The 23512-nt window shown below is 44.7% G+C and overlaps 3 protein-coding genes across 5 annotated transcripts; 1 reads left to right on the top strand and 2 right to left on the bottom strand.

Annotated features, from left to right (window-relative positions):
* Positions 1–117: 117 nt before the first annotated feature.
* Positions 118–5225, bottom strand: lrrc8da (leucine rich repeat containing 8 VRAC subunit Da). Of its 2 annotated transcripts, XM_037276628.1 has the most exons (3): positions 4943–5225; positions 3896–3960; positions 118–3731 (listed from the first exon to the last, which is right to left on the bottom strand). In XM_037276628.1, coding segments are annotated over exons 2-3 (2514 nt in total). In that variant the 5' UTR covers positions 3897–3960; positions 4943–5225; the 3' UTR covers positions 118–1218. The 2 variants fall into 2 exon arrangements, with proteins under 2 accessions (XP_037132523.1, XP_037132522.1); XM_037276627.1 differs by lacking the exon at positions 3896–3960 and having other exon boundaries at positions 4943–5224.
* Positions 5226–6140: 915 nt separating this feature from the next.
* Positions 6141–8831, top strand: gtf2b (general transcription factor IIB). Its single transcript, XM_037276633.1, has 7 exons — positions 6141–6284; positions 6827–6939; positions 7276–7409; positions 7536–7682; positions 7770–7899; positions 7995–8276; positions 8372–8831. Exons 1-7 carry the CDS (start codon positions 6268–6270, stop codon positions 8503–8505), a joined length of 957 nt encoding a protein of 318 aa, XP_037132528.1. The 5' UTR covers positions 6141–6267; the 3' UTR covers positions 8506–8831.
* A 1194-nt stretch (positions 8832–10025) lies between these two features.
* pkn2 (protein kinase N2) lies at positions 10026–23047 on the bottom strand. 2 transcript variants are annotated; one of them, XM_037276625.1, is made up of 23 exons: positions 22769–23047; positions 18723–18887; positions 18462–18597; positions 16269–16423; positions 15184–15313; positions 14964–15109; positions 14579–14792; positions 14278–14463; positions 13944–14053; positions 13725–13868; positions 13557–13632; positions 13313–13469; positions 13102–13231; positions 12860–12996; positions 12638–12713; positions 12431–12522; positions 12183–12359; positions 11996–12058; positions 11834–11910; positions 11443–11585; positions 11260–11367; positions 10916–10996; positions 10026–10735 (listed from the first exon to the last, which is right to left on the bottom strand). In XM_037276625.1, the coding sequence occupies exons 1-23, from the start codon at positions 22787–22789 to the stop codon at positions 10532–10534; spliced, it is 2928 nt and encodes a 975-aa protein (XP_037132520.1). In that variant the 5' UTR covers positions 22790–23047; the 3' UTR covers positions 10026–10531. The 2 variants fall into 2 exon arrangements, with proteins under 2 accessions (XP_037132520.1, XP_037132519.1); XM_037276624.1 differs by lacking the exon at positions 22769–23047 and adding an exon at positions 19839–19959.
* Positions 23048–23512: the final 465 nt, after the last annotated feature.

Below are 23512 nucleotides of genomic sequence, written 5' to 3'. Positions count from 1 at the left end.
CTAGAATTTCACATTCATTAGTTAAGAAATGCACCGTGAACGATATTAAAATTATATAAAGTTATAATCCGCATTAGTTTTTAGAGAATAAGCTATGAAAGAAATAACACTCGACTATCTTTTCAGTGATTTTTATTTAGTCATGAAAACTGTGAATATAGGACACTGAGGTGATACAGCAACTATGAATACATGAAACTAAAGTATACAAAAATACACTGGGGGGAAGGCAGACAACTTTGTTGTCAATATGCTAATTAGTCAAAAGTGTAAAACATGTATACACGTTCACATTTTAGGGCATGGAGAAAACATTTAAAAGGTCCAGCCCGTCAAGGAAAACAGGATCTGAGAACATTCATGGATTTTTTTTATGCAAGTGAATTGCATACATTTATAACATTGTAGTTTAAAAGGTAATATCTAGTGATTTAGTCAATTCTGGAATTGCTATGTTCTTCATGACATTGCTAAACAAACACTACTAATAACCTGAATCACAGAAGATATCCTTCAAGTAGTGAGCACAACAAACACTGGAGAAGATAATGTGATTTCTTTTGGCCCGCAAGTGAAGAAAAAAAGTAAAGCCATTTGGATTAAACAAAAATTCCTCCCCATTTAAATTTTCATCCACGGTTCTATTTGTTCCTGAGACAAAAATATCAAAGGTCTACATTACAAGTAATAATTAAAAAACCCCGGTCTGACATGCTTGATGCAAAAAAAAAGAAAAGAATGACAGCTGCAAATTCATTCAGTTTAACAATGAGCAATTGAGACTCGTCATTAATGTCATAATGAATTCATTGCCCAGCCCTTGGTGTTTGGTGCTTTCTACACTCATCAGCGGAATAAAAACAAACAATCAAAAGGTTTGGAACACCACTCAGGCACACCGTTACATTATTTGTGTCACAAGATTATCTTCAGCTGGTCGAGCGTCTGTAAAATTGAACGAACACTGTTTTAAAATGACTGTAATTAAAAAAAAAAAAATTTTTATTAAAGATAATTTAATGCCACAATGGGTGGATGAATTTGTTTTGTGCCAAAAATCAAACAAAAACTGGAAATCGATTTTCCAGATTTGAGTTGCTACAAGATGGTAACAAAGAAATACTTTTAATATTTTGGCCACAACACCGACTTTTTGGGGGTTGATTGGGGGGAAAAAAAAATCTCCCTGTCTGGACCCAAAAAGTTTGAGCCCTGCTGCTACAAGACACTTGTACTGGCGATGTTGCTGTCTCGGCCGATGCTCTCCCTGACATCCACGGGCAGGGTCATGTAGAGGTGATCCTCCACCAGGAACTCACTTCTGAGGAGCCGGCGGCAGTTTCCGAGCTGCGCGGGGAGCCTTTCCAGACTGTTGCCCTTCAGCTCCAGATGGTTGAGCTGAACCAGGTCTCCAACAGCCTCTGACAGTTCCCTCAGGTCGTTGTAGCCCAAGCAAAGCACTCTCAGCTTGGTGCACTTGAACAAATTCTTGGGCAAGGTCTCCAGCTTGTTGGAAGTCATGTCCAGGTCCAGAAGGTCCTGCAGAAGACCGACATCCTGAGGGAGCACCTGGATTAAGTTGTGGGCCAAATGCAAAGATTGCAGTTTAGGTAGTTTGAACAACGCCGGCGGCAGGGACTGCAACTTATTGTGCGAGAGGTGGAGAGCCTCCAGCGACTTGCCCTGGACGATGGAGGAGGGGATTGACGTGATTTTGTTGTGCCACAATTTGAGACACGTCAGTCTCTTGAGGTGCTGCAGGCTGACAATCTCCTCGATGGTCCGGATGTTGTTGGACTTCAGATCGAGCTCCTGCAGGTTGATCAAGCTGAAAATAGCGTGAGGGATCTTCTCCAGCTCGCAACTGTGCAACTCCAGGTCGATGAGGTTGGTCATTTTTTTCAGAGTATTCAGCCCGAAGAGTCGCGTGCCGTCGTTGTGCACCATCAATTTCACCAGGTGCTGCGACACGTCTGTGATGTTGGTAGGCAATTTTGGGAGGTTGCTCTTCAGGTACAAAATCTTTAAATGCCTCAAGTCCCGCATGGACTCTAAACCGAACATCCTGTTGTTTTCCGAGCTCAGGTTCCCGACGATGTAGAGCTGTCGCAAATTCCTCAGCAAGAATATCCATGTCGGGATCTCGGCGACATCTGTGAAACTGATGTGAAGGCTGTGAAGATGATCGCGGAGGAAAGCGAAACCGGTCTGCTCCACTTTGGCGGGACACTCGTAGAGGTGCAGCTCCCTCAGACTGGTCATCTGGGACACGTTCGCAATGAATCTGACTTCGGGAATCTTCTCCAGCTTGAGCACCTCCAAGTCGGTGAGGTCAAAGACCACGTTGGGAAGACCAAAGAGATTCTTCAGGTGCAGCTCTTGCTGATCTTGCGCGTTCCGAGTCACGCATTTCCGGGCTTTTTTGAAGTTCCACTCGTGATTGAGGCTGATCTCCCTCAGCTTGTTCTCGCTCACCTCGGACAGGAAGACGCCGAAGCGTTTGGAGTAGAGCTGGTCGTACTGGTCGACCATGTGTAAGAGGAAAGCAAAGTCGTTTTTGACGTCTGGAATGTCACTAAAGCTGCTCTCTTCCCTGACTTTCTCAAAGGAATACTCTTTCAGAGGTCCTCGGAATACCCAGAAGAGGGAGTAGAGACACACCATCCCATACAAGATCATCAGCGCTATGTAGCAGAAGAGCACCTTTTCTAACATGAAAGCCATGTTGTGCGTACAATAGAAGCGTCCGTAGCCCACCAGCGCTTTGACGTCAGTCTCGCATATATGCTCGAAATGAATTTTCACCAAAAAGCTGGAGGTGTAGGACAGCATTGAAATGAAGGTGGCCGTTTTGAAGATGGTCTGAGCCGCGTAGAACCTGTAGATGAAATCGTTGTCCTCCACGTGAGCTCGGAACTTGCGCACTTTCTCAAACAGGGCTTTGGCCTGCTCCCCGTCCTTTTTATCCAAGATGGGCATGGTGGCCGTCGGGGCTTCGGCGATGGGGTTATCTGCCGACACCACGCCTTCCAGCGCGGGGGAGGTGGTCATGGAACCGGAGCCTTCCTCGTTGCCCTCTAAAGACGCGGTGTGATGCGCGAAAGAGGTGCCGCTCAACCTCTGCTTGTTCTTCTCCGACTCTTCGCAGGCTGTTTCCGACACGGCCTTGGTGGTCCACGGAGACTCGAAACAGCGACACAGAATGGAGACAAAGTGTTCTATTTTTGAGCTCGTCTTGGGAAATTTGAACCAGAAGTTGCTGCTGACCATCAGGATGATGGTGTTAATCAGGATGAGATAAGGGAAGAATTTGGAATACCAGGGCAACACCAGGTGATAACACATTTGGTTGATGAACACGTACTGCTGAAAGTCCAAATTGGTCTTGATTCCCGGTGCTTGAGGCCGATCACGACAATTCTCTTCTCTCTTATCGGTATCTTCATACTCGGGCTGAAAGTTCTGCACGGCACTCTTGATGTTTATCGCAGTAGCTACTTGCTGAGCATTCTGTGCGGGGTCGGAGTCATTTCGAGAGTCCTCCTGCGTTTCGTCCATGAAAGGAAGGCACGCTAGCTGGTCCTTGGTGATCTGCATGGTCATGGCGAATAGGGCCAACATGAGCATGACCAAGCTCAAATAGTCCATGAAGACATCCCACCATGGCTTCAAGATGCGGTACGTTGGATGGACGTCATTCAAGGACGCAAACTCGGTCACTGTGAACATCACTGCAACGAGAGGAAGGACAATCAGTTTGGAGTATTTACATTTGAGTGGAGCACGACAGCAATGTAGACAAAGCTCATTGATTACGTCAAGTTGGAACCTTCTGCTTTGAAAATGGATGTTCAATCGCAGGCCTGCTTTCAATTGCCTTGTGAAATGCTCTTACTTGTTACTTCCTGTCCAATACGAATAGTCCTCCCCGTTCAGCATGTCGCTCTGTTTTTGTCAAGCCTAAAGCAAACCTGTCAAAGGGTTATACCAACAGGTGCATATAAAAAAAGTGTTTAAAAACTAGGAGCTCCATTTAAAAAGTGTCAATGTGTAACTTTTCACATTGCCTAACAAGTCTGTTTTAATTCAATTCAAGTTTGAGTCATAGTGGTACCGTGACCTTTGGGTTGAATCTGTTACATGGCAATACTTTACTTTTAAGTGAAATGAATTTGAAATGGATTGAAATGCCAGCTACCCAAAAACACTTTTATTTCATATTAACAGAGGAAAATGTTAATCAAACGCAAACACGCGATAGAATCAGTAAGTCACATACCCCCATTGGTTAGTTTAGTGGCAATTGGTTGCAATGTTGTACACAACCGCGTTATAATGTGACGTCACCAAACTTTTATTAATGACGTGGACTCTGACGTAATCCTTTGTTGAGCCCATTTGGGACGGAGAGATGCGGGATGGATGTTTGTATGTCGTCACATCATGAGCTCGATTATATATTCTTATCACATGGAAAAACGGCACTTCATTTCTTACAGACTTTTAGACTTTTTGTGACGTCATTTTTAGCCAAAAATGATCGTTATTGGTATCAATAAAGAGACCCGAGAAATTAAAGATTTTTTTTCCCCCTCTGGAAGTAAACACAAGATGCGTGCGAATAAAATCCACGTATGCACTCACAAACATGACCATTACGTATCCGCAGCCTTGTGATATAATACAGCTGAGTTTATTAATAAATAAGAGGAACAATGCATGCGAAGAATAGAACAGCTGGTCTTTTTTTCCTCTTGAGATCAGGGTAGACTTTGCAACCTTTACAGGATGAACTGCGATTATGTTTTGAGTCAGGTTACTTGTTGACTTTGTAATGTATTGTAGTGTTTGAAGCAAAAAAACAAAGAAAGTCCTCCAAAAGCCATACTTGTTAACTAGCAAGGACTTAATGATTACAAGTATACTGTGATACATCACTTACTGACGGTGCGGCGTTAAAGGACCCCGGTTATTCCTTGCTCAACCGGCGTACCACATTTCGCCGATTCCGCGGTTCACACATTTGTCGGTGAGAGTGGCGGCTACATCCATCAAGTGTTCGTTCCCCACTGAACAGAGCTCAGTTCAAGCCTGTTGGTCCCGGACAAAGTGCGCAGACGAACAACAGAAGAGAGGAGAGAGGAGGCAGGTGAAGGAGAGACAAGAGGCTGAACCAACATGGAGCCGTTGTGCTTTGGTCGCCTCTGATTGGACGATGAAAGGACGGCTACTTCCTGAAGACTCCGCTTTGCCTACGAACTTTATCCCATGTTGCATTCAAGTGAAAACGGGAAAAAGAAGGTCACACAGACGCTGGTTAATTCGATTATCAGTAGTTTAGTTAATCTGTAAGGTTTAGTTGTATTTAACTTTTAATTACGATACATGCATTTTTTTTTTGAACAATTTATTTTCAAACACTTATTTTTAAGTTACAATTTATGTGTTGTTTTTGTTTCTTGAGCCAGTCAGGATTGAACCCAATGCTCTTACATCATTCCCAGATGATGCACCCGACAGAGAAAGTGCTCCATAGTTGCTATCAATACAGGTTCTAACCGGTCTCGGGCTGCTGGTTGCTATTTACCAGCGCTCTGCTCTCACGATACTCATGTACAGTACTTTGATGGGGGGAAGGGGGGGCTGAAAGAGGGAAAAGAAAGCAAGTATTAGATTGTGTGATGCCCTGAGTCTGTGGTACAAGATCAAATATGGACGTCATTAAAGATGGCAAATGCAATTTTTTTTGTCTCTTTATGTATGATGAGCAATATAAGGGATTTCCTCCTTTTAATTGGAGGAGCTCAGATGAAGCTTACAACCAGCTCAACTAGCTCTCTATTATTCACAATGCTGTATTATGCGTGTACCTCACTCTCTGGTTTATGTGCATTTACATGGAGTTCCAAACGACTTGTAATTGCAGTTACCGTGTCCCATATTTAACATGTACCGTACATGCAACCTGGAAAACTTCATGCTAACAATTTGAACAGTCTTTCCTAAACTGGGGTACTAATTTGCTATGGATGATCATGTTGTTTCATTAAAGGAAAAAAAGACTAATTCCTTCCTGGCTTCCTTCTTTCTACCTTGGCTCAAAGAAGTTCGCAGAAATGGGAATAGTACGGTTATTTTAGTTTATATAAATAGGTGATTCGTGCTCTCCGACTTGCCGTACCCAAAAGGCCACGTGATCAAAAATCTATAAATAAGAGTACTTCAGCTCCAAGTGGTTTGTTTCTTTGACAGACTTACACTTGTGTCATGGCGTCTACAAGCCGGTGAGTAGGGCGCTCATTATTCGTCACAAATAACTCAACGACGTGACTTTTGAGCTAAAGCCACCGAAAACAAAGAGACGGCCCTCGCTCGATGAGGTAGCGTATTGTTGGTTAGTGTAGCGTGCTAGCTCAGCGGTCGTAATGCCCACACGCTGTTGTTTTTTCGTAGACCAATTGTATGGAATAAGAGCTAATTCAGTAAAAGTTGTCACTGATGTTAAAAAAATATTGTTTCCCGTCCCAAATATAGGATATAATGCCGGGATCGCTAGCTGTGTGGCTAATGCAGTGGCTGCCCAGTTGTCTAATAACAGGCTTGCGCAGCGTCATCACATTCATTGGAACATTTGTTTTTTTTAAGGCAGGGTTGTTAAACTTGTTTTTTTTTAATTCTTTTACTCTGATTGCGGTTCACATTAGGTTTTTGTATAAATAATCACACGCGGTGTGAAATCACGGATAGCTACGTACCTTACTCCCAGTTTGGTAAAGTAACAAAACTGCTCATATTTGTATCCATGATGATCATTTTGCGTCCACAGTGGAGATGGATCGACCTTGCCCAGGGTTCAGTGTCCCAACCACCCCGATGCTATCCTGGTGGAAGACTACCGAGCAGGAGACATGATTTGCCCTGAGTGTGGTCTTGTTGTAGGTAAGCACAGCTGCACCCCTGAATTTTGCAAAGGGTCAGCATGAGAAAGTGGACCATTAGCAGAAGGCTAAACTAACCTCAATTATTAGGAAAAGTATATTGTCTTGTTTCCAAGACATAGTCTGTGATGCATCGTTCAAGTTAAAGCTCTGGTGGATCGGAGCGCTCTCTAATGAGCCTCCTGAGCACAGAGCTTTAACCAGGAGGGAGATGATGCATACCAGCTGGTACTGATGCAAGCGCCCAGTAGACGCGTGTCATCTAACAGGATTGCACATCAAGTTTTTTTTGGTCCTGTTCGAAGTGTCCTTTTGTGGGGGCGGGGTTTTTCCTCAGGTGACCGTGTGATCGACGTTGGGTCAGAGTGGAGGACGTTTTCCAACGAGAAAGCCCTCAAAGATCCATCCAGAGTGGGCGACGCCCAGAACCCGCTGCTGAATGGAGGAGATCTCACCACCATGATTAGCAAGGTCAGCAAATACCTTTCTTTCCCTGTAAGGTGTCCTTGGACCTGAAACGTTTGAGGACCCCTCCACTCCAATTCTCTTACGCTGATATAGTGATGGCAACATTGAAGTTCTTTGTTTCCATCACAGGGAACGGGGGCCGCTAGTTTTGACGAGTTTGGCAACTCCAAGTACCAGAACCGCCGCACCATGAGCAGCTCGGACCGGGCCATGCTCAACGCCTTCAAAGAGATCACCACCATGGCTGATCGCATTAATTTGCCAAGGAACATTATAGTAAGGGAACTACTATGAGGATTTAGGGGTTTCTTCTGTTAGTGGTGGGTAGCGCTTCTTTTCACCTTGTCAATGTTCGCCTGGCAGGACAGAACCAACAACCTATTCAAGCAAGTTTACGAACAAAAGAGCCTGAAGGGCCGAGCCAACGACGCCATCGCTTCTGCCTGCCTCTACATTGCCTGCAGACAAGAAGGCGTCCCCAGAACGTTTAAAGGTCATACCACAAACATCCCCGTTGACTACCGAATGCAATGTATGGCGATCCAATTTCATGTTGACGAGTAACACGGCGTCCGTGTTGATCCTCAGAAATCTGCGCCGTGTCCCGCATCTCCAAAAAGGAGATCGGCCGCTGTTTCAAGCTGATCCTGAAGGCCCTGGAGACCAGCGTGGACCTCATCACCACAGGGGACTTCATGTCCCGCTTCTGTTCCAATCTTGGCCTGCCCAAGCAGGTGCAGATGGCCGCCACGTACATCGCCATGAAGGCCGTCGAGCTGGACCTGGTGCCCGGCAGGAGCCCCATCTCCGTGGCCGCCGCCGCCATCTACATGGCCTCGCAGGCCTCTGCCGAGAAGAAGACACAGAAAGGTAAGACGAGTGTTGAGGCAATTTGTCCAGAGTACATTTCAGAGATATTTAAGTAGATCTACATCTTGGGAAATGTCTTCCATGTGCCACTAAAGAAATCGGAGACACCGCCGGTGTTGCAGACGTGACCATCCGACAGTCGTACCGGCTTATCTACCCTCGCGCCGCTGAACTTTTCCCTTTGGACTTCAAATTCGACACACCTGTCGACAAGCTGCCCCAACTGTGAAAAGATCCCCTTCGCCTCCAACCCCAGCAGTACGACAGCGTCTGCTACTTTCACCGCTGTTTTTTTTTTGGGTTTTTGTGGTTGGTTTCTCTTGTCCCTAAGATTTCAAGGCAGCCTCACAGCAGAAAGATGGACACACATTCCAGTGATCACTAAAGAACTCTCCTTACCAGACGGTCATGTTCAAGTGAGGATAATGTTTTCAATTTTAGGCTGCTTTCATATTGTATACATGCATTTTTTGTAGGAAAATGATCTGCTTATATTTTGTTAGTTTGTTTGAACTGTAATTTAAAAAAATAAAAAACTTTTCATTGGAAACGAAACTACAGATTCAGGGGAATCGCTTTTCAACCTTATGTCACTGATTTCTGGAAAATTATCCAACTTCACTCAATACCATCTATGCCAGCAACATATAATGACAGGCAGAACAATTCAATGCACGAAAACCAAATATTCTTCTATGACATGGAGTAATCAGACAAAATAAATTTCACATTATTCAGCAACATTATGAGGTTTCTCATCAAATAGATTTTACATTAATACAATAAAAGCGAGTGGCTAACATGTGACATTGCGCCATGGCATTTTTCGATTGTAAAATATGTGCCTCTGCTCAATAAATGTTGATACGCACATTTACACAAGAGCGATAAGATGTAATACACGTAATTCCACTATTACATGTTTAATTTGTGGATTCATGATAGGCGACTCAATGACTGGAAAAATTACTTTTTTTTTTTTTTTTACACCAGGGTGAAGATCATCAGTCGTGACTTGAATTATATATTGCTGTACCATCCATTGAGTTTGTATCCATTATGGTAACATGCACAATGAGTAAAAAACAAAACTGTACAATCTATGTCCATTGAAATTATGACAATTATGTAAATCTATTGATAAAACGTAGTGCTTTCAGCTTCCTTGTGTACATTATGTATACTAAAAAATAATTCTCATTCATGAAGAGTTGTCTGTTCAACTCTAATTTGGTGGCGTAGCTGAGAGTCACGTTAATTGAGGTAAGAAGTAAAAAGTCGGAACTCTAACCCAGTATTACAAAACCAAACGGTCCTCAAACTTGTTGGGCCAGGGGGATTCTAATTCCAAATCTGTAGTTAAAAAATATTTTTTTTCTCACAGCAGTGGTTCTTAACCTGGGTTCGATCGAACCCAAGGGGTTCAGTGAGTCGGTCGCAGGGGTTCGGCAGAGCCTCCACTGCGGAGGTCCAAACATACCTGATTTATTGTGTAAATTCGTGATGACTCATATCTGAACTGATTTCGCAACAGCAGAAGTCACGCTAATCTGCAGGTTTGTCATTTGTTTTGAGTTCATGCATTGCGTTGGATTTTTTTCTTTGAACAAGGTGAAGTTCATGCACGGCTCATTTTGTGCACCAACATTGATGTCTTGAATTTGAAAAGAAAAAAATCACGAAAGAGGGGTTCGGTGAATGCGCATATGATACTGGTGGGGTTCGGTACCTCCAACAAGGTTAAGAACCACTGTATTGTGTCGTAACACTGGATGGACAGCTGCTGAATTCATATGCGAGCTTGTATGAACAAGACAAAAATAAAATTTAAACTAGACACAAAAAAAAGAAAACAACAGTAGTAGTAGTCAAGATGTGTTGTTGGGCTTCAGTGATGCTTTTAGCAAATTTTTTGCCAGTTTTGAGAGGGATTATGTCTTGAGCACAAAAACGACGCAATAAAATATCCCACCGAAGAAACTGTACATATTCAAAACAAAATAAACATGAATAAATGTCAGTGAGTGTTCGGGACTGCCGTCTCCAGTCTCGGAGTTCATATGAAAAACATTCTCAGTGGTCAGACAGCATTGCTCCATCCTCCATTAGTTTCTCCAACAAGTTTTTCCTCATAAAAAAATTCTTCATGGTTTCTTTCTTTTTAATAAAAAAAGTGGGATTCCTCAGGGAAGCGTCTTAGATCCCTCAAACCTTTGTACAGAAGAGTTCTGAGCGCTGCCGTTGCACCCGTGGCGCTAACACCAGTCGGCAATGTAATCAAAGTCGGAGAACATGTTCTGCTCGTCCGAGTTGAGCACCCGCGGCTCCCTGGGCGGGGTCAGAATAGGCGCCTCAGAGGTGAATTCGTCGTCAAAATTGCTGACGTCGTTCGCGCCTTGGATGGTGGGCACAAACGGGGGCTTCACTTTCTTGGAGAGGAGGCCGTTCCAGTCCATGTTCTGGACATACACATGGAGAATGGAACAGGATAATCAGCTTTTTATTTCGTGGACCTCATATAGTTCTAAAACGAAATCCTCCAAAATATATCGATTAGAGAGTAGGGAACGAATGACTAATTCCAGACAGATTTTTAGTAGCCTCAGTAGGCCTTTGTGCATTTTAATTGAGCTCCTCACCCTAAAGAATAAGTGTTTCTTGACTTCCTCGGCATCCCTTTCTCCTGCTCCAAGACGACGCTCCGGGCTTCTCCTTAAAAGCTGAACACAGATAGACAATGAATGCTAAAAAAGGTACAGCATCTAGGGTGCATCTAAAAAAGAAAATTTTAGCAAATTTTATTGACTATACTTCAGAAACTAAATTGAAAAAGTGAACTTCTAAAATCCAGAAGGCCAACTTTGACCTAATTCTTTAAGTTAAATCGTTTTTTATGTCATATTACATTTCTTGAGCGGCAAGTTCTCATTTTCATGTTTTTGTGAAATGATTTCTCTCAGTCACACTGGTTTTAGCAACATACCCTCCTCATGATGGAGATGGCTTCAGTGGAGAGGAATCGTGGGTATCGCACCTCATCATTGACGATACTGTCAAACACCTCCTCCTCATCATCGCCGGGGAACGGCGACTGAAAGAAATGACACGGAGATGCCGTTAGATGGCGCCGAGACAAAGCAAGCGTGGTGGCCAAACGCGCACTCACCTCCCCCACCAGCATCTCAAAAATGAGCACGCCCAGCCCCCACCAGTCCACGGCGCGGGTGTACGACGTTTCAGTCAAGACCTCGGGGGCCAAAAATTCTGGTGTTCCGCAGAAAGTGCTGGTTCTGTCCCTGAAGCCCATTCCTGACCACAACAAATACTATTGGAATATAATCAAAGACATAATTGACTATTGACATTATTTTATTTAGTCACAGCTTTGGTGCCATCCTATGGTAAGTTAGAACATTACACGAGGGCTTTTTATTTTTTTTACAAAGGTGTTTTTTTTTTTTTACCCTTCATGTTTTCGCGTTTGTGATGGATCCAGTTACATTGAGTTATATTCTAAACTTCAAATGTGGCCCATCGGCACACAAGTTCCATTTTACCTTCTTTGCAAAGGCCAAAGTCAGCAATCTTCACATAACCTTCGGTGTCCAGGAGGAGGTTGTCTAGCTTCAAGTCCCTGCCAAACAAAAATGATTCATGTTTGGGTTTTTTTTAACAGCACAACTACATTTTCGAAATAAATGTCCCGCCGAATGGCTCACCTGTACACAATCTTGTGGTCATGTAAATACTGTAATCCCAACACGACACAGGCAGCATAAAATCTAAAAAAAAAAAAACACACAGAAAAGGTCTCAATTGATTACTATGCTACAATGGGAAGAAAAAAAATTCCTTTCTACAAATAGTCTGTGAAATGCCTACCCACTGGCCTCATGTCACACTTACATGGCCCGCGGCTCGGAGAAGACGTCGGCGTGAATGTGCATCATCAGATCGCCTCCCGCCGCGTACTCCATGACAAAACACACGTGCTCCTGCGTCTGGAAGCACGCAAACAAGTTGACCAGGAACGGGTGGCGCACACTGTTGACCGTCTCAAAGATTCGCTTTTCGCACATCAAACTGGAGAAAGAAGAAGACGAGGTCAACGCTTTGTGGACTTTGCTAACATTTGGCATGGCTGCGCTTCTTACCTGTCAACTTCATCGCGAGCCACAATGTCGCCTTTCTTCAGAGCTTTGATGGCGAACATTTCGCCTGTACTTTTGTACTCGGCTAACAACACCTGGAAAAAAATACAGAAAGGCCTCAGACGTCCTGGTTGTTGAACACTCAAGCTACGGGGATGGGGACAAAACTCTGCTCCCTTGTGTCATAAAAGGAAATCAAATCAAGCGGACCTTTCCAAAGTGGCCGCGTCCAAGGACCGCAACGCACTTGAAGTCTTTGAGGCTGAAGTGAAACTGCTCTTCTTCCCTGAAAAACAATTTTAAGTCGACATTACCGCACATTGTTGTGATTTTCTTTGCTATGGATGAAGTCATTTCTTCACCACAAACATCAAAACAGCGGTGAAAGCCAGAGATGATGAATTATGTTCCTAAGAGAAGTTCCAGGTCTACCTTATCTCGGTATCTTTTGGGAAGGCCGTGAGCTCCAGGTCCGGATGTTGAATCTCCGTCTCTGCCACCAGTTCCAGATCTGGCTTCACCGCCATGCTGTTCCTCTTGTTCAGGAAGTCGAAGGAGGCCAACGCGTCCTGGAATGATGGACCGAAAGGCTGAACGTGAGGTGAAATTAGTCCGTGGTCTTTCTTGCTAAATCGTTCACAACCGCATCAAAACAAAACCGCGGGATTCAATACCTGCACTTCCTCCTTGTCAGGCAGAATGCTGTGTTGCTCCGGCGGTTCTCGTATGGTGTCGGGCGTTGGGTAGAACTTGGGTCCTGGCGTTGGCTCTCTGTCAAAGTCCAGCTTGGTCACCAGGGGGTCGCTGTGGAAAAGGATACCGTTTAGAAGTGATAAAAGCACGTCAGGTTCCGTTGACGTTGCATGTCGCGGTGCCTCGGCTTGCCTGCTTGGTGTGGGGGAACCCGGGATACCGCTGGAGCCGGTCTCAGCGGCCTGCGGACTGAAGGAGTTGGTGCTCACAGTCGGAATGGCTCTTCTCACCAGACGGCCCCACGTGGCGATGTTGATGTTCATCTGAGGGGCTCGCAGGAAAGTCTTACCTTGGGGGGGATAAAAAGAGGAAGGAGTCAATGTCTGATCGACACATTGGGGAATTAGATGATCTTGTATAAACCTGGCTCCCTTACCTTGCTGCTTTGAGAAAATCTTCTTTTGCCTTTGCAACTTTGGTCGTCTCTCGATGACGGGATTGAAGAATGTTACCTGAACAAGAAAAGCAACGATGGAATGACAAGCTTCATCATTTGCATTTTTTGGAATTTCCAATGTATTTGAGAGTGAATACGAGCGCAAACCTCAGCAAAGAGCATGCCCTGCGGCTCCAGGTACAAACACATGCCGTGACGCTGGTTGTCCAGGAAGTCCTCAAGACGCAGGAACTTGACCGCGCAAAGTGAGCGCCAGTCTCGCCAGTACACTGAGATCTCCAGTTCGCGCGACTAGACGGGGGACGGCCATTGGTAAGAAACACGTAGGACCGTGTCGGCCGTACACAAAGCGATTGCGTTTGTTACCCGGTCCAGCTCCAACGTAAACTTGTGGTCCCAGGCCTGGTTGCCGACCGGCCTCCAGCTGGTTTGACCAACGACCGTGTTGTCCAACTTTAAAACGGCACTGATCTCATCTAAGAAAACACAGCCCCAACTTACAAATACTGGCCGCCTTGCATGATGTCATCAATTACAGCGGTACTTCGACGTGGGAGTTCACTTGATTCTTCAGGCCGTCGCGACCAATTGATCTGATCCGAATAGATTTTGCAAGCAAGGTGCTGCATTTTTTTGGATGCACCCCCAAGTCAAAGTACCGCCTTTCATCATTAGCGTCACCCCGATGAGACAAACTTACTCGAGAGCTCCTCGCTTTTCGCCACGCTCCGTGAACTCACGCTGCGGTTCCGGTTGGCTCTGCTTATGAAGGACGAACGCGTTTCGCTGGGGCTCCAGCCAGGCAGGGGGACAGATGCGGCTTTGGAGCGCCCGGGAACATTTTCCAGCAGGTCTTGACACCCCATGAGCCTGACGTCTAAGGTGCCTGGTAGCGGAGGCCGACAAGTACAGTTCAGTTGTATTTAACTTTAAAGAATGTATTTCATCTGTTACTACGGTTTATTTGTTTCACGGTGGCACTTTCCCAAACCTTGCAGTACCTGTCAGCGCGGCGGGCTTGGTCACCGTACTGTATTGGTTCTGCGCCGAGATGATGCTGGATCGTGGGCTGAGGACTGGCGCGGACAGAAGTGACAGCTCTTCCACGATGCTGCTGTTGCGCGGGTGGTTCTTAGGCAGCTCGCTGAGGCGCTGCTCCAACGAGTAACGAAGGAGGTCCAGCTTTTGGTTGGATTCATTAAAGCGAGCCTGCGCCTAAATTGGAGGAGAGAAAGGTTGCTCGGGTAAGAGCAGATAGAAACGAATCGTTTCAGTGCAGTTATAAAACCGTGAGCGATTAAAAAAAAAAAAAAACCACAAGCAGAAAGCTTGTTTATCTTCGCCACGTCATTGAATTACTGCTGAGCTGCAGATGTAATCTTCTACCTCTAAATGTGCTCTCTTTTCAGTGACTTTCCCGGTGCCCAAGAGTCTCATAACATTCTTGGCGCCTTCTGCCACCGCAGACTCGATCCTGGCATGGTGACAAAGCTCCTCCACCCGAAGGTCCAAAGGGCTGATGATGGCCTTGTCTGGCAGACAATGAACAACTTGAATCATCATTTATTTTTATTTTTATGGTGGCAACATGAATCTTTAGTCTTACCAATCACGTCATTGTTCTCAAAGCTCAACTCATTGGCCTGGCTTGCCTTGAGGATCTGCATCCTGATGAACTCGATCTTCATCTTGCTGTCCTGAAGCAACTGCTGCGCCGTCGCCAGCAGCTTGCGATCCTAGCGGCAAAAACGGCAACATTCATCTCAGCTGGAAGAGCAAAGCAACTCAAGGCCAAATTGATCCGATTGATTCAAATCTGGTCAAGCTTTATTTTGCCAAAACCACAGAGGTGTCATTGTGTGCGTAATAGCTTTTTTTTTGTTTTGGAAAAACATACGCAGACAGACTTTTGAATTCCTCAGGTCACTGATGGCGGCAACCCGGAGGAAAAGGACCCTCTCCGACAGGAATTTCCTCTCATTCTGTATTTCAACACGTCCATTCATTTCACAACGTTTCAGTTCGGCGGCAGCCGTCTGGGCTTTCACGCAAATCTGTCGAGAAATTGCTTCTTCGCTGAATTTCTCATTTCTATCTCTCGTAAATGAAACCCACCCACACAGGGCGGCCGAATTTAAAGCTTATCGTGTCACTCCGAGCATGACAGCGGCAACAATACCCGTAAATGTTTTGCGAACAAACAGCTGTGAACATGACACACCATGTATCAGCACATGTTTCCTCCTCCCGCAGAGAAGCGGCTCAAAACAAAACCGCTCTCGTTCTGCCATCGGCAAAGTGGAGTCGTGCTGCTTCTGTCATCTCGGCAAACGGGCGGGTTCTCAAGACACTCAAGGTGTGTCTTGTTATGATTGTACAACAAAACCAGTGCTGCTTTTAAAATGACTCAATAGGTTGTAGAGAACGGAAAGAAAATCCGGCCGTCGAAATCATTTGCTCCATTTGAACCCCAAATACGCCATTAATCGATTCCGAACATATTCAATAGCCGCAGTCGAAGCAAACAATGTTAATTAATAGTGTTAGGAAACCACGATTGAAAGACGATTGTCTATTAGAGGTGTGCGCTGTCATTAGGTGGCAACAGATAACCACAATGTACAAGCATTTAACAAGAAGTCAATCATTTCATTTCTCAGCCAGTTGATGTAGCTCATTTGCGAGGCCTACCTTTGAGGGCCCGTTGGAGTACATCTGAATCATGTTCTCCGCGCCCTGTTTGACCTTGAGCTCAATGTCGTTCTGTCTTTTCAGGGCGGCCAGCCGGCTGCTGCTTGTGCACATTCGGCTCTCGCTGTTCGGGGTATCTGGGGTCAGGGGGCATTCTGAGGAGGAAGATAGAAAAGGAAGCGTTACATTCTTAGAGCAGTTTGTAGACAAGCAGTGCTACAGGATATGACTTCTGCTGGAGTTTGTCAGGAATAGACTTGAAACTGAACTCTGCTTGTACGTGCTATTTCTGGCATGCCGCCATGTTGAGGTTAGCTAAACAATCCCGCAGGCTCGCACCATTACTTCAAAGTTTGCTTACAGAAAAGCTGTCAGGTGGCAACGTCGGGAAGTTCAGAATTTGGTATTACAGGAGTACATTAGTTGGAAGAACAAAGAAGGGAGACGGGAAATATAACATTTCACCATGTGGCACAAAGAATATTTGGGGCTGTAATGTTTGTAATATTGTTTGAATCTCGACAGGAACTTTCTGGGAATCTGTGAGCTGAAAAATTTCAAAATTCCACTGGTGTACTTGAAGCATGGAAATCTTTTCCCAGGTAGAGCTGAACATTACACGTACGCACAGTCGACAAGAAAACCGGCCTGACTTCTCCCAAACACGATTTGCAAGTTCAGTTTCGGTTTCTGTGTGGTTTGAGTCATAGGAGTATTCCTCCAGAAGAAAAAAAAAAAAAAAAAAAAAAAAAAAAGCGCGCTGACTTAAAAACTGCTCGAGTTGGTCAAAGTTGAATCAAATTGAGAATTTTCTCCTCCCTCTTAATGCGGTTCGGCCCCCGCCGGACAGGGAGGACAAGACGCTGAGCTACCGAATAGCTACCAGGAGTGATGTCAACGCTGGACAGCTGACAAGGGCAACCCTCCCCTCGGTTTCCGATGGGAAGGCGAAAGGGAAAGTGGGAAGAGATGACATGCTGGTCACCTAATGGCAGTTACATCACTTAGAATATTAAGCCTTATCTTGCCAGAACCTAAAATCCGACAGGATTCATCGAAACACAGATGCTGCTGCTGCTGCTTTCTTATTCAAAACACAAGACATGACAGGAACTGATTAACAGCATTTCCATTCATTTCAATGGGCAATGATGATTTGAGATGAGAGAGCGCTGTAATAAATTCAACTCGCAAGTCAAGGCAACACCACTGTCGACTGCTGGAGGAAACACTGTTGGGCAACAAGCGTTGAGCGAGCGTCGAGAGGTTGTCCCATGACTGCCGGGTCGAGACGTGCTAAATTCCCAGCTCTCCTGTCATTTCGCCACGGTCAGCGACATTCCCCTGGTGACGTGTCACACCCAAAGAAAGAAAGACCTTGTTCATCAGACAGAGGGTCACGGAGTCGGGCCAAATTTGTTCCCACTCGAGATAACCATTTACCAAGGCAACGCCGCTTCCCCTCCCCCAAAACACACGTCCAACCCGGTTGACTTCCCCGCTTCAACGGAAGCGGCTTGGCCTTTGGACGAGAGGCTCGTGGGTCCTCCGGTGTAAAGCGACCACGCTGAACAAACGCCCCTGACTCTTTGTTTGGGAGTTTTGGGAGCCAGCTTTCAACACCTCTGGAGGGAAACAATCGTCATCTCATTGTAACTGTCGGTGGAATGTGGAATGCAACGTCGGTCTCCGGAGAGTGAGTCACCTCCGAAGAGTGACTGAGGAGATGTATGCGCTGATGTTTAGACTGGTGTGTTCCGACACAACACTGTCAGAATGACTTACCGAGTGATACTTGGCATTCCAACTGCCCAGTAAGGTAGCCTAAACCTAAGGAACACTTTGTTGCCAATGAAGTCGTAGAAAACGGTTAGTCGAAGGAACTGCAAAAAGTAAACACAAGCGCTGCCTGGAGATATGAGCTTCCTTGGTTACATGACAACGCTCGTATCTCAAAACGTCGTTCCCTCGTGAAATAAATGGAAACGCCAACAATTCCACCCCCCTTTAAAAAAGACCCAAAATTTTTTAATAAGGAAACTCACACTATATATTTTTTTATTATTTAAAAAAAATCCTTGCTTTTTCTTGTGATCAAATCAGTGACTAGTTTTTAATTTAGCTGATGAACTTGCTGATAAAAAAGCCCAACAACTATTTTCATAGAGAGGGAACACGGATTCCTTTTGTCACCTTGCAGCTCTTCGGGGTCTTTAACCACAATGTGGGCGTCGAGCTCCTGCAGCTCCTGGTGAAGCTCCTCGACCTTCTTGTTGGATTTTTTCAGCATGTTGTCCACATAAGCCAGGCTCTTCTTGTCTGTGGTGACCTGAAGAGAATCGGCGAGAGTCCAATCGTGACAAAGTCAGAATGGAGCTGAAAAGCAAAATGCCGATTGTCCCCTAACGTTGTGTACTGGTTGTGCAGAACCCGGTGAGCGCGAGCGCGGCGTACCTTGCGCAGATTCTCTGCACCTTCTTTGATCTTAAGCTCCTTTCGGATCTCACGCCGAATCTGCTCCTTGATCTCTTCCAGTTTCTGTTGGACCATGGTGTCCGACAGGTCCAGATTGTTGCCAAGGCCCAGCCGCTCTGACACCAGGTGGCCCCTGGCATCCCCCTACAAGAGGAGAGAGGCAATAAATAACAGAGATTGCCCTTGGTCCCCGGTTTTGCAAGTCAAAATCGCGAGAAAAACCGACCGCAGCTCACGCTTCAACTGAACGGAGACATGCCGACAAACGACAACAATGAAGGAAAGAAAAATGTATCTTAGCATGTGGCTCAACAACGAACCATTTACTCAAGCTAACTTGTTAAGGCGTTGGCGTGTTAGCCACCTCATGGGTGTAAATTTAACAATGAGATGCAGGGGATTAAGTACTTGGCGCTCTTTGCTAGACTGTGACGTACAAGCGAAGCGGATCCACGTGGGCAGCGGACACCATACGAGCTGCCTTGTTGTGTTTTTTTCTCCCTGGCCGCGACAAGAATGGCATCAGAGCAAATGTGAGGGTCAGACTGTCAACATGAATATTCAGCAGTGTTTTCGGTCACTGCTGACAGGAGTTCTAGAAGCCTCTACGTTGGTGACGGAAGGATTAGGAAGCACTTCCTTTTCAGTGTCAGAGGTCATCGTGAAAGCAGCGGTGACACGCTAGAAGCAGATGGCATTATACGGAATCCATTTGCATCACTGATTGGCCCTTTTTTTTATAGCAAATCAAAGTAGCGTTTAAAAATGCAGAAAAATTAAACAGGGTGCGTCACAGAAATTTGGCTGCTTTCCAGGACCCAAATTTCCTTAATTATGTCATCAATTGCCATCATAAAAACGTACAGGGCTATTGATCAAATGTAAGACTTTTGGGAAACTTACTCAACTTAAACGGAATAATTCATTTAGAACGATGTCTTGAGATGCAAGCTTTCAAAATTTGAAACACGGGCGCTGTACGGTCGAGCGGACTCAACTCACTTCACAACAAGCAGCAAATAGCGAGCACTTCTTCGATAGAGGCCGTTTAAAGTCACTCCAAGTTGCGCAATTGTTCCAATGTCTTTCCCTTACCGTGACATCATCAGCTTCAGCCAGTTCCATCTCAAAATCAGCTGACCAAACCATCCCACGCATGTTGTACTGACAAGTCAGATGTTCGTCCAAAGAGCCCCACTGAAGTTCTGCCATTGCGAAGCGCGACAAAGACGTTTGACTATCCATTCAAAGCCACTCTCATTCATTCACTTTGGCGGATTTTCTCCTGCCGTCTCATTTTGTCTCCCTCAACCGCGCCGGTGACATAAACGAGGGAAGATAAACCGTCTGAGCGGCGACGGCCAAATCCCTATTAGCTTCTCGCTCTGTGAGGTCAGAGCGGCCCAGAATGGGTCCTAATCTCGCTGCGGTGGTCTAAAATTAACCCAAGTTAAAAACATAACATCCATCCCGACCTCCCGCGCTGCTGCGGTACAAACAAACAACCATTTAAGATGATAACAATTCAGCCTACTGATGAGAGCGCCGTTCAAATCGCGCCGCAAATGAAGGTGCTTCTTTGAAAAACTCCTCCATCTGTGCAATCGCAGAAAATCGAGCGGCATAAACGGGAATTAGTTCCGAAGCTTAATACCGCGGCGGAGTGGGAACATTTTGGATTCCAGCCAATTGAACGCAGAGCTGCCCTGCTGACTTACAATTGAGAAACCTTCTGCTGCTCAACTTAAGGAAACTATACTTTGTATATTTCCCGGTCAAGACGCTGCCTGATGACTCCTCGGTGAAAAAGAGGTCAAACGCCGGGAACTGAGAAGAGTGGCGATATGAAAAAAGGTTTGCTGCCCTGTGAAACTTATTTGCTCTGCACTATAGCCATATTTGCCCAGCTGGACAGCATGAGGACACCCAGAAAGGCCCATTTTACTGTGCCACAATGCTCGGAAAGCACAATCAGATAGGATGGAAATAAAAGGGCTAGTAAAACATACAAAGATATTTAGTTTAATTTAACGTTAAACAGAAATTACATTTAAAAAAAAATAAAAAAGAGCTAGGACTCAACAACGTGTACAAGCTGCTGACCAGCTGGTGCATCTTTCAACTTTTCCACCATGACATAAAATGAGTGTAAGCACTTCTCTTCTCTCCTACGAAGTGAGCAGGTTATGTGGATTACTTGAAATGACCCCAAAGAAAAAAAAACACAGCTTTGTAAATGTTTTTTACAACTGGGCGTAGCAATAAACAGCCTCGGCTACTCATATCTCGGGAAATTCCAAAGTCGATTCATCTGTAAATCGTGGCCCCACCATATGCTGATAAAATACATAACTCATGCATATATAATATTCCTAAACTAAAAGCGGTGAAGCAAACAAATTCAAACAATTCTGGGAAATAGAAATATCAAAAAGAGTCTGGCCATAAATGTGTGTAAATGTATTCAATGCATATATAGAAGTACAATATGTATGCAGCGTATAACAAAAGGTTCCTGTTGGAATTTAGGTCGATAAGCCCACGCACACGGTGAAAACAATACCAGCCATATGCTGCAGCAGCTGTTAAAAATATACATCTATAAGTGACTTGCAGACAGCCACCAACGATACCATTCTTGCAAAGGTCAACAACTGTTACCTGCACATGTCCAACTCAATTTATCCTTAAATCCAATATTAAGTCCAAAATCTGAAAAACAAGAGCTTCATTCAAACAATGGAAAAGTTGATGCCATTACCCTGCTCCTGCTTTCCACACCTTCCCTTCTGGATGATGCCCATCTCAGTTGCCTTCCCGCTCGCCCATTGCAACCGTGAGACATATCGAATCACTTATAGGTTTTGAGCCGCTATGTAACTTGTAAGAATTCAAATGTTATTGTCTATATAAAACGAGAAATTTGGTTTATGTTTACAAGGTGAACAAAAACTGGGAAAACATTTCAGTAGGAAGCAGTGCAGTTCCTCAATGTAAATTCCGACCAAAATAAAAAAAAACTAAGTGTCCTCAACTATTCAATGTATCATCATTTATTGGTATGCCGACAGCTGCATTTTATTAGTCTGAAAAAGTCACCTCCAGTGTGACGTCACTCAAGTGAAACCACATTCAGTCATGACTCATGACTTTTTGCATTACTAAATAATACACAAGTGGTGGGGAATAACTATGAAACACACCGCTGCATGGTGCAAAAGAGGCAACAACGTGCATTTTTAATTCGTCCATGCTGTCTTGTGTGTTGCTGTCACCGGTTTACAAGTGACATGTCTACAAAGTGTGTCCAATTTGCATTGCAAAAAAGGACAAGTGCACCAGATTGCCAGTTATACTAAATATAGCAAACATAAGTGGTCAAACGTATTTACCTTGGCAATATCCCGAAAGCTGACGTTTAAACACCATTGAAGGGAACTCGTCCATGTGTTGTGTACAGTTCACGATATGCTCATCAATGCAAGTATAAAGACGGTAAACCATGACTTGATGTTAGAAATATTCCTATAGGTTAAAGTTTAACCACCGTTGGAGGAAACTAGTGACCTATTTGCAAGTGACGTCCATGTGGTTTGTACAATTTGCGTGGCAATGACAAGACAAGTTGACCATATATATAGTCAATAATGCTAAATATAGCAAATATAAGACGAGGGGGGGAAAGTCATTAAGCTTTGCAAGATCCCTGCAAGTTAACGTTTACCACCACTCGAGAGGTAACTAGTGACCCTTCAATTTATCGTGGTCGTAACGTGACTAGAACGTCATTGCTGTAAAACGTGGGAATATTTTATGGATAAGTTTGGATAATTGTTTCCCAGGCCTCAAATCCTAGGATGATTCCCCCCCACCAGACAAACTTTTCTGGGCGCACCTCATACACGTATATTGCTTGACTTCGTCGACAAAGCCCCAACAAAGTCAAAGCTTTCCCCTTGGCTTTCTGTTCCAATCCCCGAGTAACTTATTTCACTTTTTCGTCAACAGTTGTCAACTTTTCCTACCTGCACGGAGTCGGCGGCCATCTTGCTTGTCGCCTTTGAATCAAATCCTACTGGGAGAGAGGAGGGGAGTCGGAACTCCGAAAACAAGTTTTCTTTTTGGACGTTTCCCAGCACAAACGTCGATTTTCGGTCATCTCGGGTAAGATAAACTCCTCATGGTTGTCTTGCTCCGCGCTCGCCCGCCCGCGCTGCCGTGCTCGCTAGCTAAACGTAAATGAAAAGTGAAAAGTAAAGGCTATCCCAGTCAAGTTGGAGAAAGAGGCGGCGGTTATGAGTGGAAGAGTCCGCCCAGAGAAGCCGAACCACCGCCAACAAGTACCGACCACCTCCAAACTACTTTAAAAAAAAAAAAAAAAAAAGTAAAAAGAAAATATACAAAGTAGCTCCGTGCTAACCACGTCCAAAAACTTTACACTTAATACCAATATCGGGGGGAAACCCCGTCGAAACAAATGTTTTGGTTTTTAAGATCAAATAATACAGCGATTCCCACACATTCAAATAATTGGTTCAATAATTATTTATTATAATTGATGTCATCTAAAAACCAAGACGTACTTTCCATTAAAAAAAAAAAAGTCACGACACGACCACAAAACAAAATTGTCACAAAAAATACTTAATGATGCCTTGAGACATGAATTTAATTCGTTTGACTACAGCAGATTCCTCCTCAGCTCCTTTAAACATTGAATTGAATAGAAATCCCATTAACACATTTTAGCCTATGGTCAGAACGGTGGT

Source organism: Syngnathus acus, chromosome 17, assembly GCF_901709675.1.
Source record: "Syngnathus acus chromosome 17, fSynAcu1.2, whole genome shotgun sequence".
Classification (NCBI taxonomy): Eukaryota; Metazoa; Chordata; class Actinopteri; order Syngnathiformes; family Syngnathidae; genus Syngnathus; species Syngnathus acus.
This window is presented reverse-complemented; position numbering and strand designations above follow the sequence as displayed.